Genomic DNA, 13,410 nt, shown 5'->3' with positions numbered 1-13,410 from the left:
GTGGGGGGGCAGTTGGGAGGCTCCTGTCACCCGCACAGCGTCTATACGCAGCAGACAGAGGGACTGGGGGCATTCCAGCATCTCACAGAACGCTGGTCATGCCCCCACTTTGATGAAAACAAAGGCATGGCAGGCAGTCGCTACATTGCCACAAAGCCATGCCCCCTTTTACCGAGGCCACGTCCCCATTTACACAAGAGTCCCGATTGACCCATATTAAAAGTTGGGAGGTATGCTGTTATTGTCATGATTTCAGCCGCTGACTAAGAGGAGGGAGGATTCCGGGCAACCAGAACCCCCCCCCCCCCCACAGACACACACACACCTGCATTTGTCTATGATCAACTGCCTGGTCAGATAAACAGAAAGACAGACAGATTTATTTGACTATATTTGTACGATAATGAAACATAAAAAGGACTAATGCAATGAAGAAAATTCCTTTTATTTAAAACTATTTTCTTTCAAATAAATATTCATCAATAAAGAAATACTGTAACACTCAAGAATGGCCCAGTGGCAATACATATATACAAAAAGCCTGACAAGTAACAGCTTTACCTGTGAGTTACACAGAAGTATTTTCTGTTTAAAGCAATGATGAAATCACAGAGTGTGGAAACATATCTTATTAGGATGTACACTCTTCTGCTTACATTCTGCTAATAACGGACCCTTTCCATCTCTTTTTTGCAAAGTTAAAACCTTCAATTTCTCTATGAGATATTTGAATTATGAAAGGGAAAAATGCACCCTAAAGAGCTGTGTGCATATTACATAGGATGTAAAATAAGGTGGCTCAAATAATAAACTTTGGATCTCTACACAGTGAGAAAAACCACAGGACCATGCCACATCACCCATTTCCAGAAATGAACCTTGGGGGCTGCAGTCTGGACTGCACCCAGTGACGTCAGTGTGACATACTTAGTACATCCATATATGGCAGGTATAACAAGTCATTTTAGGGAAATTTAAATCACTGCCCTGTAAATATCCTTTTATTAAATGCATTGTTTTATCTTTGAGGCTTACATGTGTACTTTTAGTTTGAATCTAATGTTATTTTTTTGTGTCCCTTGAATATAAAACAGAGCTGCTCTCTGAATGCAACTATGTTTAATATATAGAACAAAGCAGATCTTTGCTATAATCAGTGGGCCTGATTCAGAGTTGTACGTATTGCACAGTTGCAGGGAAGTGTCTGTGCGATACCTTACAGCTAAACTGCTAATGCAGCAGGAGGCGTCTGGTGTACTGTATATAGACATTTCCTGCAGGCTTCCATGATCCTCTGCTGTGTTTTCAGACGCACCATTGGATCACTCTCAGGGACCTTCGGTTATGTGAGTAACCTTCAGGTTATTCAGATTTCCGCCTCCGAGCCGCAGTAATGGTCAGTAAATCTGCGTCACCAGATGCAGACACTGGCTTCAGCACTCCCACAAAATGGAGGCAACACGCCTCCGTTTTGAGGTATTGACCTGGTCATCGCTCCTTCCCCACCACCAAATGTCCTCAGCCTGTCAAACAGGTTGAGGCTTAGAGGGCACTGCATGCGAGGATGCAGAACGGGTTCTGCACATGCGCATCAATCTCACCATTGGATTTGTACGGCAACCATCGGGTTAGCATTTAAGTCTGAATCAGGCCCAATGACAACAAAATAGACAACTACACTTCAATGGTATAAAGAGGTTGCTGGAAATCCTAGAAGAAATATATAGTAGTGTATTTAGGTAAAGTTTCAGGACAATACCATCAAGCCATTAAATGAAAGTAATCTGGAGGTGGCCCACCACTTTAAGTTCTCAGTGACTATAGGTGCAAGTGGTCAATAATTGTGTCAATGGGCGGGATGTAATGCCGCCCAAGTACGGACGGCGTGCGGGACTCTGGCCAAACTCAACATTTTTTAAAGGAGCAATCACTTACAGGCATGGTTTTGCTTTGTAAGTAATTGTCGGAATCCCACACATCGGTGGAACTCAGGCGGCATTACATTCCGCTCAGTATTTTCAATTTAACGCATCTTTTAAAGGGCACTTAAGCAATTTGCAAATGTCACCTTGTTGATATCCTCACCAGATGCAAATACAGCACAATTGCACAAGACACAAATCTGACCCACTCCTCCCCTGCAGAAAGCTGTGATCCATAGATTTCTCCCACTTCTGGTAAATCTATGGGAGATTCACATTGAACAAACTGTAAAAACAAATCCAAAGGAAAGTTGCTTCCTATGTACACCATATGTAGAATGTCATGATGGCATATTGCCATATTATGTGTGTGGAGAATTTACCTGTCATTCATTTTAGGCTACAAAAATAATCCCACACATCAAAATATTATTTTCTTATTAATTTAGATATGGTTTAGGCATTTTAAACCCAGTTAGTTTGATCAAGAGTCACCTTTTGCACTGAAATAAAACCATGACAACTCTTTCTCTGTATACATCCTCTAGGGCTGATGTCCGCATCTGTAATTGTATACTTTAGAGACATTTAAGTCACCAAGTGGAAGTAGCCCAGATTCCAGACTCCAAAGTGATCTTGCTCATGGAAGACTTGTTTCTTCAGACAGTAATGTTGCTGATGATATGTTATTGAGCGATCTCTGAGATTTCCGAATATTCCACCCTCATCAGTGCTCAGTGAGTCAACACCACAGATTTACATATTGAAGTTCAGGTAGTGTTCTCAGCTGACAAAGGTTTCCTGTGTGGTACAATGGAGATTTCATTTCGTGATCATTTGAGTCCATGCTGGGTTTCACGATGTCTCCTTAGATCTACCTTCCTCTGAAAGCCCTTGCCACATAGGTCACAGCCAAACGGCTTAAAGCCAGTATGTTTCCGGCTGTGTGTAATCAGGTTGGAGCTCTGACTGAATGCCTTGCCACAGACTTGACACTTGTGAGGTTTTTCTCCTACAAGAAAAGTGACAAAGGTACATTAAACTGGCATCACATTTATGTAATTTACAACAGAGAACACACACACACAATTATATTCATACTGGATAAATGGAGAAGTGTCCTATAGCAACCAATCAGATTCCAGCCACCATTTTACAGAATGGGGGATATCCAATTACCTGCAGTAATTTACTGCGGGTAATTGAATCCGCAGGGGCTATCCAATGGGAAACGGTAATTAGGTCGACAGTCATTAGGTCAACCACTATTGGTCGACATGCATTATTCCAATAGGGTCACTAGGTCTACATGGTCATTAGGTCGACATGCCCTAGGTCGACAGTTCAAAAGGTCAACATGAGTTTTTCACATTTTTTTACATTTTTGAACTTTTTCAACTTTACGATCCACTTGGACTACAATTGGGAATGGTAACCTGTGCCGAGCGCGGCGGTATCGGAGGGGACACGGTGCATTAATTGGGGTTCCCCATCACTTTATGCAGAAAACGACAACAAAAAAAGTAAATAAACTCATGTCGACATTTTGACCTGTCAACCTAAGTTGTGTCAACCCAACGACCCATACCCTATCCAATTAGCCCAATAATCCGGTGCAAGCCACGGTTTATCAGGGATTTTGTTTCACATGCCCAAGGTAGCTGAAACAAAATCCCCAAAAGCGGCTTCATTTTTGGTGGCTGCGGCAGTAAAATCACACAGGTTTTACTGAACCTGTATGTTTTCGTAAGAACATGTATTTTATTACGGGCTATCTAATTGGATAGCTGGTAAACAAATATCAGTGAAACATTGTGAAAAATCACGGAAAATTTTCATTTTCACCCAATGTTTTATCATGCCTAATTGGATACCCTCCCCCAATGTATTAGAATGTACTTGATTGCTATAGGAGAATTCTCCATAAAAATGTTTGGCTTATAAGAAGGGCTGGTGCGGGTTTCTACCACTACCTAGGCTCTGGCGCTAGTGGCAGAGAGATGCCATCCATGTACTCGCACTTGCCCTGATGCCCTGTAACTTGAGTAGGCTATAGAATCTCATTTTCGTATGGCTGGGGCACTCTGAGTCTGAATCATCATTTATCTGTATAGATGCTTCACAATTGTTAGACAAATATTTACACTAGGACAAGAGCACTTAACTCCTATAGTGCCAAAATCTAATGTTTCTGACATAGAAAATGCTCTAGTTGTTGCCTAATCTCCTCAGTGCCATGTTAGAGCGCACAGTACTTTCATTCAGGGACATGAGCATATGTGCCACTAGCAGGGAAGAAGTTAAAGATCTATTTTACTTGTATTCAGCTTTATATAATACAAATGGGAGAAAAGGCGCATGGGGATCATTGCATCAGTCGGCTCTGTTCACCTGTCATTTCCAGCGTCCTTTTAAATCAAGGCCACATACACAATAGGTTGCAATTCATCTTTCAGAATAGCCCTTGTGAGCAAACACTGGCTGGATGGTATTAACGCAACACTGATTGGATTGCTAGGATTCAGTTAATAAACAGATGCTGGTATTGAAGGTGAATCTCTCCACAACCATTGTTTGTACACTGACTACAGTACAGTGATGATGGACTGGGCTACGTACTAAAGCAGGAAGGGGCTTAATTTATAATATGAAACAACAAGGATCCCACAATAGCCTGATGAAATACAATTTACAGTGTGCCCAAAGAATGAAAATACAGAGAGTAGAAGCAGATTTTAGATCATGTATGATACCATCATTTACTAACAAAGACAAAGGCATGACGTCAACTTTTTTTTCTTTTCATTTTTGTAAATGTATTTATTCTACAAATGAATAATAGATGAATATAAGCCGATCCCATATTTATCTGTGATATTTGCATTTATTAATAGTTCTGCTGCAAAAGTAAAAGGAATAACATACATAGTTATCAACAGTACAGTGCTCTATTTTTGGATGAATTCATATGAGAAGTGACTTTTAGCCAATAGACAAAAGTGCAAGGACAGGCTGTATTGGGTGGAAGAATCTAATGGTTGATCCATGATTCCTTGGCTTGTGTCCCTGTCTTGCACTACGAGTGTATTCACTTAAGAAAAAAACAAATCAATCAAGTATAGAAATGTGTTTGTAATCGCTGGATTCCTTCTAGGAACCAGAGTCAGCTTAGCTTCTGCCTACACTTATGCATGTATGGGATTCCCCCTAATTGTACTCTATTTTTTTATATTCAAGTAATTTTCTAGCTTGGTTATTTTTTCAATGACAACAAAAAAATCTATTTTTTTTTTTGTTGCATCAGTGGGAGATACTACAGCACTCAGTCTGCCAAAAAAACAAACTTTCCTGTATATTTACTTTCAGTGATTTAGCCCATTATGGGTAATAGGTGGCCCTGGGGCCACCTACAGCCCTCCAAAGCCTTACATTTGTGCTCCCAGCTCCTTCCTGCTCTGTTATATTTTTTGTTATACAGGTTGAGGGGGGGATTCAATCATCCGTTGTATATTACCATGGCTAATTGATCCCTGGGAGGTAGTCCCCAATAGCCAGCATTATCAGGGATTTTGTTTCACCTGCCTGAAGGCAGGTGAAACAAAATCCCTGATAACTGCCCCTTTTCCACGGCTGCAAATGTGAAAACATATGGATCCGGGAACTTGTCCGCAAAAAACTGAACTTTACCGAAAAAAAATTCTGATAAAGTTTCGTTTTTATCATGGACAAAATTATCAGGAACAATTGAATCCCCCCCTGAGTCTCCCATATCCAAATATCTGATATTAAAAAAATCCAAACATTTTTAAATGCAACTGAGGTAGCGACACATTTGTTTTCTGATAGTTCAATGTACACAAACTTTGTTTCATGCACATAATTATAAAAAAAATGCTTTGTGTATAAGGTATATAGGAAACATAAATACATTTAGGAGTCAATCCAATTATGTGCGAATCTACTAATACAAGTTTATTTCACGACACTCACAGACTTCACATGAATGTGCGCAGCAAAGAATTTGCTAATCTAATTAGAAATGCCAAATCGCAGTACTCATGGTGAGGGTGTGTGAATTTTCTCATACATGCAATCTGAGAGACGTACATAAACATGTGGGGAGACTTTCCTGGACCCCAAAATAGAGACAATCATATAGGCAGTTAGTGGGCATAAGGAAAGTACTGCTTTTAAAAGGTGTCAAATGGCTGATTTTTGCATTTTTTAATAAAAGTAAAAAAATGAAAAAGTTTAGGAATTTTGTTTAACTGCATTGGAATTTAGTGAAAAATGAAAAAAAAAAGTAGAAAAAGGTGCTTTGGAGGTAATTTGAGGTGATTTTAACTTTAAAAAAAAAAAAGATTGTCAGAAAGCAAGTTTTTTGTTGTTGAAATTAATACTTTAAATTTGGGGTGCATAATCTAATGAAAAAGTTGATTTTAGGGTAATTTGAGGCCATTCATTTTTTTTTAAATCCAAAAATTACATATAATGATTGGCCCAGTCAAGCTAATTGAAAACTTCCAGTGCCTAATTAGTCAATAGGGGGTGCCAAGGGGTTCTAAAGAAACACATTTGAATAAAATAAAGATTTTCCCTAATGTTTCACACCCCAGGGGGGCACTCACAGAATAACACTGAAAAAAGAAATGTGAGTTTTGAATTGGATTGCAAATGCAAATCTCAATGCGAATTTGCCATGAAAAAGGCAACCTGCAGCGTGCACAAGGCAACTCGTACGTAATTGGATTGACCCCTTTGTGTTTAGACTTAGGTCTATCCCCAAGCTATCTCATTACAGTATGCAGTGCACATATTCCAAAAAGACTGAAACATCCGATATCCAAAGTACTTCTGGTTCCAAGCAGTGGCTGCAGCACAGTCTAAAATTCAAGTAAGGGAGCCACACCAATTTCCAGTGAGTCCCGGACGCGTTGGGGGGGGTGGGCAGTTGGTGTGGCTCCACTATTTGAATTCTGGACTGTGCTGAAGCCCCAGATCTGGAGCCGGCAATGGTCTCAAGCATTTTGGATATGGGACCCTCAACCTGTATCTTAGAACGCTTGTTTAAATTGCCTGTTCATATGTGTTAGGTGTCTCATATTTATTAAATGTATTGATTTATCTTACTACTGAGATTAAGCGTCACATGTGGACCAAAGCAACCCCAGAGGAGTATCATATTGCCTGTCACTGCTTTAGCTAGTCCTAGGCGTTACCACTAGAGTACTGGAAACACAGTAAAATGGTAACAATATGACAGGGATCCTGTTAGTTTAGAAGGGACATGGATAGATTCACAGAGCAAAGTCAGTATTGGCAAACTTCACATATAGAGTATTTTTCAATTAAAAGCTTTTTTTAATATAAAAATATGAAACAAACAAAATCAATAGAGATGTAGATGATGTTAGAAATGAAATAACTTGAACTATATGTGTAAGAGACAAAGTTACAATTAAATTATGTTAGGTAAACAGGGCATTAAATTAAAACTGTATTAGAAAGGAGAATTTTGTTTTTGACAAGGTATATACTTAAATACAAGAAAGTATGTTGAATTTGTTTACCCCTGAACCTCAGAAATGTAGCCTGCAGCCCGTGAGTGTACAGAGTGTGGGTGCTGGAGACTCACCTGTGTGGATAAAGGTGTGTTTTTTCATGTCTGACTTCTGGTGGAACCTCTTGCCGCAGTACTGGCAGGGGTATGGCCTAGTGTCTGAGTGTATTAGTAAGTGTGTAGAGAGGGTGGATGATCTCTTAAAGCTTTTTCCACAAATTTTACAGTCAAAGCTTCTTTCCTGAGAAAAAAAAAAAAAACAAAAAAAAGTCAAACTTCAATACAAAAAAAACATAGTTTGAAATTATTCACGTACCAAAAAATAAACTTTACATTTGTTGAAACATATCAGAGTCCCTAAATCTAAATTACAAAACATAGAGTTGATATATTTTAATATCAAGAGGCATCTTGTAACATTGACAAATATGGCTTATGCTGATGTTTTGGGGTGCCACACCCTACACCTAGATATAGCGCTAGGGACCCCAAATATACAGAGACGCCTTGATGCGGCTTTGGGGCTTATTCACACATTTGCGCAAATATGTGTAACGAAGATCTCTGAATTCTATTATTATGTGGAATTTATATCTGGTTACGGTTATCATTCAGGGTGCTGGGGGAAACAAATGCCTTTTTTTCTTGCTTAGAAATACCCCTCCCTTTCGAGCACCTGAATGATATCACTAAGCTAATTGAGCATCTACCAATATATATGAACATTGACAAATATATATGTAAATAAAAATAACATTACACAATTGAAAGGAAATTACACTGCCTCAGTATGCACACACAGTAGCCTACACTTGTAAGTGACAATATAAAACTAGCATATATGCTATATTACCTGTGTTAGGCACAAATAAGCAATACAATTTTAATGTTACAAACACATTCCTCAAGGCACCCCAACAGTCAACGTTGTAATGAAATTCATGCTTAAGCACAGATGACATAATTAGTACCTCAAATGAAAAGATATAATACAAGTTTGGTTTTAACAGAAATGGAAACTAAGAAGGAATTGAGTGTACCCGAACGTAAACTGATTCCTTTTTCTCCTATAAGTTTAGTGCATTTAATTAGTGCCTTAGTCAGTTTGATTATACCATATGAGCACAAGCAGGGATATCCCTAAAACCTGGACTGTTGGAGTACTTTGAGGATGGCATTTGTGAACCACTGGGTTATGGTCATTTTTAGTGAGCCCAGAATGACCATCTGTATTCATTTCGATAATTATTTTCTACTCTCTCTATACACCTCATAGAACACTTTCTCCCTCCCACTTGCACACTACAGGTCCATGCTCATCTCTTTCCTCCAAACCCCAATAACAGCCTAATGCACCATAAGAACACTATGCACCATAAGAACCATTGTTGCTCATTCACCATACTTGAACCATCATTCCATTTCCTTATACCTGGGAGTGAACTGCCTTATGTTGCTCCAAGCTGACGGCATGGCCAAATGTTTTCCCACACATGTCACAGGCAAAGGGCCTTGTCCCACTGTGAGACCTGCGCACGTGCACCTCCAGTCCATGAGGTGTGGAGAACACCTGGAAGTGAACAGAGACCAGTCAGTGATCTGTCAAATAAACCTTTCCATAGTAATACTATATTAATAATGCTACTTGAATAAACACACACTTTCTATATGTAGAACTTAACCTTATGTATCAAATTCCTATGTCCCTATATGCTTGTGAGCAGGGCCCTCTTACCTATCCACCTGTTTGTTAACACCCAGTATTGTTTTATTACTGTGCTTCAAATTGTAAGCTGCAACAGAGTATGCTAGTGCTATCTAAATAAATGATAATTAGTAATAATAAATTATTCAATTTTGACAGGATTTATAATCCATGCATGAATTGCACTATATGGTATATATGTTGCATGATGTATATTTACCTTGCTGCACTTTAGACATTTGTAGGAGTCAGTGTTAAGCAGCAGCCGTGTGCACAGCAGGTCAGACTCCACCTTAATGCCTTGTGTCTTCTCTCCATACAAAGCCGAATCAGAGCGAGAATCTCCGTAGCGAGACACTCCCTGCGCATAGTCCCCATAGAGGCCATGCACACCCCTGTCTGCGCTGTAGAGAGGCGGAGGATGAGCTGGAGGATCCCTGTCTCCATAGAGGCTCAGGGATGAGCTTCTCTCCAGTCCTGATGACCTGTAGTTCTGCACCAACTGTCGAAGCTCTGACCCTGCCAGGTTGCTCCACATGTATGGTTTAAAGGACACAGGAAAAGTTGGAGAATCATCCAAGGATGGGCAGGCTGACCTTTCTGAGGCTGGAAAAAGAATGAAAGTGTAAGAGAAAATAGGCAACACTGTTGGTGTAGTAGCTAGCATTACTGCCTTCAAGCTCAATTCCTGATCACTATACTATTTGTGTGGACATTATGGGGGAGATTCAAATGTTTGAAAAGTCAGTTGGGAGTCTATTTTTTCCTATCTAATAGACATGAAAATACAGACACCCAACCGACTTTTCAAACATTTGAATCTCCCCCAAAATGTTCATCCCACATTCCAAAAACATACTGGTATTTTAATTGATTATTATTGTGAATGAGTATCCACGTGAAAGGAAATGTAGTTTGCAAGCACCACTGGGACAGGGATTTATGTGAATGATCAAAACATTCTCTGTAAAATGCTGCGTATTATGTGTGTGATATATAAATGACTTCAAATAAATAATATAGGAAACTGATCTACACTTTCATTTTACTGAAGCCTTAAGGCCCGTACACACTGGTCGATATATCGGCCGTTCTCTTGAACGGCCGATACATTGCGGGACCGTCGGCCAGTGTGTACGGGCGATACGTCTGTGAACTCCGTCGTTCACAGACGTATCGCGTCGGCTGCGCAGCACAGCCGACGGACAATATATCTAACGATATATTGGCACGTCGCTGTGTGTGTACGGGGCGGTCGTCCGACCGCCGGTACACATGCTGCGGTGGCCGGTGGTGATTGACAGGTGAACTGGGCGGGCGCCCGCCCGCCCGCCCAGTTCATGACGTCAGTCCCCTGACGGATCGGGCAGTGTGTATGCACAGCACACTGCCCGATCCGTACATAGATATATCTGCAGATCAATTGATCTGCAGATATATCTACTGGTGTGTACCCACCTTTAGACATCTAATGACAGTCAGACAATGAGCCCCAGGTGATATAAAACCTTTATGAGACTAGGGGGTAAATTTACTAAGATGGGAGTTCTATTTAAGATGGGATGTTCCCCATAGCAACCAATCAGATTCTACTTCTCATTTATCTAGCACCTTCTAGAAGATAATACCTGGAATCTGATTGGTTGCTATGGGCAACATCCCATCTTAAATAGAACTCCCATTTTAGTAAATTTACCCCTAGGTTTGCTGTTAGTGATGGGTCTCTGAGATCATGGGTTTGATTCCACAGCCTTCATTGTGTGGAGTTTGTATATTCTCCCCGTGCCTGCGTGGGTTTCCTCCATATACTCTGCTTCTTTTCACATCTAAAAATATGCTGTTAGGTTAACTGGCTCCTGACAAAAAATGAATCCTAGTGTGAATGTACATGGGCAGATTGGATGGGCCAAGTGGTTCTTATCTGCTGTCAAATTCTATCTTTCTAATTTAGCATGTGTGGTGATTACCAAACCAAATACTACTGTGTATGTGCACACAAAGAAGGAGAGATTTATACCATGCAATCTGTTCTTTAGCTCTAGCAGTAACACATTTTGTATTAATTTAGCCAAATTATAAGGGTTTGGAGGAACACAAATTTAATAAGATAAACTGAATCTAAAATATAATCCTGAATTTTAAGTACCCTTATTTAATACTTAAGTAACCATATTGTAAACACTTTAATAACACAGGTTTGAAGCACATCCAGAGTGTAAATACTTAAAATTCCCCAATTTCCTATGGGAAAAACTAATAAAATAATGTCACAATATAATCTCTCAGTTTGTACCTTTACTATTTACATGGCTACACATTAAATGAAATTACATTCATTCTCTTTGGAACATATTTGGGGTAAATAATGTATTTGGAAATGTATTGTCAATTACTATTTGTTCAGATTCCCTCAGTGAGTCCATATATAGTCAAAACATCCTAAATATTTCCATACAAAAAGGCACATCTATTAAGATCTTTTAAGATATAACCTACTAATCTATCCCAAAAATAAAGGATAGCCTTCTAGCCCACATTCAGTGACATCAATGCCAAAACAGTATGTGCAATTTACAAAAACATACTTATATAACAAATATGTGCACATTGCCCTCTATAAAACACTTTATTTATTTTTTTAAATATATGTTTATAACAGAAAAAGGATCAAATACAAGTATTTGCCAATTTTTTTTAGGAAACTGGAACTAATATTGTATAAAATAAAAAGGAAACAATATTTAAGCTGCACAAATATAATTGTTATATATTACAGTAATTACAATTTTAATTTCCCAGTGCTAAATGGCTGGAAAATATAATAATTTTAATAATAATAATAATAATAATAATAATAATAATAATAATAATGTTAGTTATATAACACTTTTCTCTTTATAGGACTCAAAGTGCATTACATTTGCATTTACACAAGATACAAAATAAGCTTTACAGAAAGGAGAACATTTGAATTGTGTTTTTCTAGTGTGCTCTACACACTTAATAGGGATTTTTGTTTTATATACAGCTATGGCTACATAGTATATTTACTTATTTTATGAAATCAGACACCAGCTGCTGACTAGTTATAATTTTAAGACAGATACTGTATGGTGTGACTATTGAAGCTTCATTGAAAAAAAAATATATATATATATATATATATATATATATATATATATATAGTGGTGTTTAATAATAACAACATAAAAATGTTTATTATTATGCTTTTTGAACTGTATTATTATTATTATTATTATTATTATTATTAATTGCAAGATAGTTTCCCATTAACGTTTTGTTATTAGAGTATGCTGGCTTAATTTCATCTATGACCCTATTTGAAGTAGGAAAATACAGTAACACCTGTCAATCGTTGGGTAGTAAGTCATATACTGATATCCTATCTCAAATGTTTAGGGGGATATGCTTGCTAGATTGGTAATAAATAATGGACAATGAGCATTGCAGAATGTAAATTAGAATAATATAATATAGATCACTAAATCCTGAACAAATGATTAAGGTACTAAAAAATAATGATATAGCAAATGAATAATAAATTTAAGTAGGTAAATGTACAAAGAAACTGAGATATTACCATGCACATTACACAATTAGAATTAAATACAGTATATAGAATATGCAAGAACAGAAGACTAGATATAGACCATGCTATAGCTGGGCTGTACTCTGCAATTGCAAAGGAACTGTCTGCACAGAGCATACTATTAGTATTGACTCCCATTATACATAATATACCCAATATAGGTGTCACAAAATAACCAGCCATCACCAAAACATCAACATACTGCCCATTAACTGCAGTCCTCCATTGCAGATTCATTTGGATTTACCCTGTTCCTTTCCACAACCCCCCCCCCCCCCCAAAAAAAATAAAAATAAAAAATAACGACAACTAGTAATTCATAGAATTAAATACCTAGGACCAGGGGTAATGTATTGTAAATTCGGTCATCATTGTATATCAGTATCGTAGAACCGTTTTGCGACAAAATCTTTCTTTACCAAATGATTCGATTACAAAAAACAAACAAAACCCCAGTGCATTAATATACAGTGCATTCCCGCATCAGTGATAGCTGTAATAAGAAAATAACAAGTCTATACTGGTCAGATATTGGCCAATATGCCATGATAGCTGCACGGAAATGTTATATTAAATATGTCAATGATAAAATTGACGGTTTTGGTAATTGTAG

The 13,410-nt window shown here is 38.2% G+C and overlaps 1 protein-coding gene across 1 annotated transcript in view; it reads right to left on the bottom strand.

Moving 5' to 3' along the window:
- Positions 1–429: 429 nt before the first annotated feature.
- The window catches only part of GFI1 (growth factor independent 1 transcriptional repressor), a 15,037-nt gene continuing 2,056 nt past the window's right edge, over positions 430–13,410 (bottom strand). Inside the window, exons 3-6 of the mRNA XM_063939886.1 lie at positions 9,408–9,793; positions 8,915–9,052; positions 7,558–7,723; positions 430–2,934 (exon numbers count right to left, since the gene is read on the bottom strand). Coding sequence (XP_063795956.1) covers positions 2,756–2,934; positions 7,558–7,723; positions 8,915–9,052; positions 9,408–9,793 — 869 coding nt within the window. The 3' untranslated portion in view covers positions 430–2,755. The remainder of the gene's footprint in view (positions 2,935–7,557; positions 7,724–8,914; positions 9,053–9,407; positions 9,794–13,410) is intronic.

Source organism: Pseudophryne corroboree, chromosome 9 (genome assembly GCF_028390025.1).
Source record: "Pseudophryne corroboree isolate aPseCor3 chromosome 9, aPseCor3.hap2, whole genome shotgun sequence".
NCBI classification, from domain to species: Eukaryota; Metazoa; Chordata; class Amphibia; order Anura; family Myobatrachidae; genus Pseudophryne; species Pseudophryne corroboree.
The sequence above is the reverse complement of the archived record's forward strand: the minus strand, read 5'-3'. Positions and strand labels throughout refer to the sequence as shown.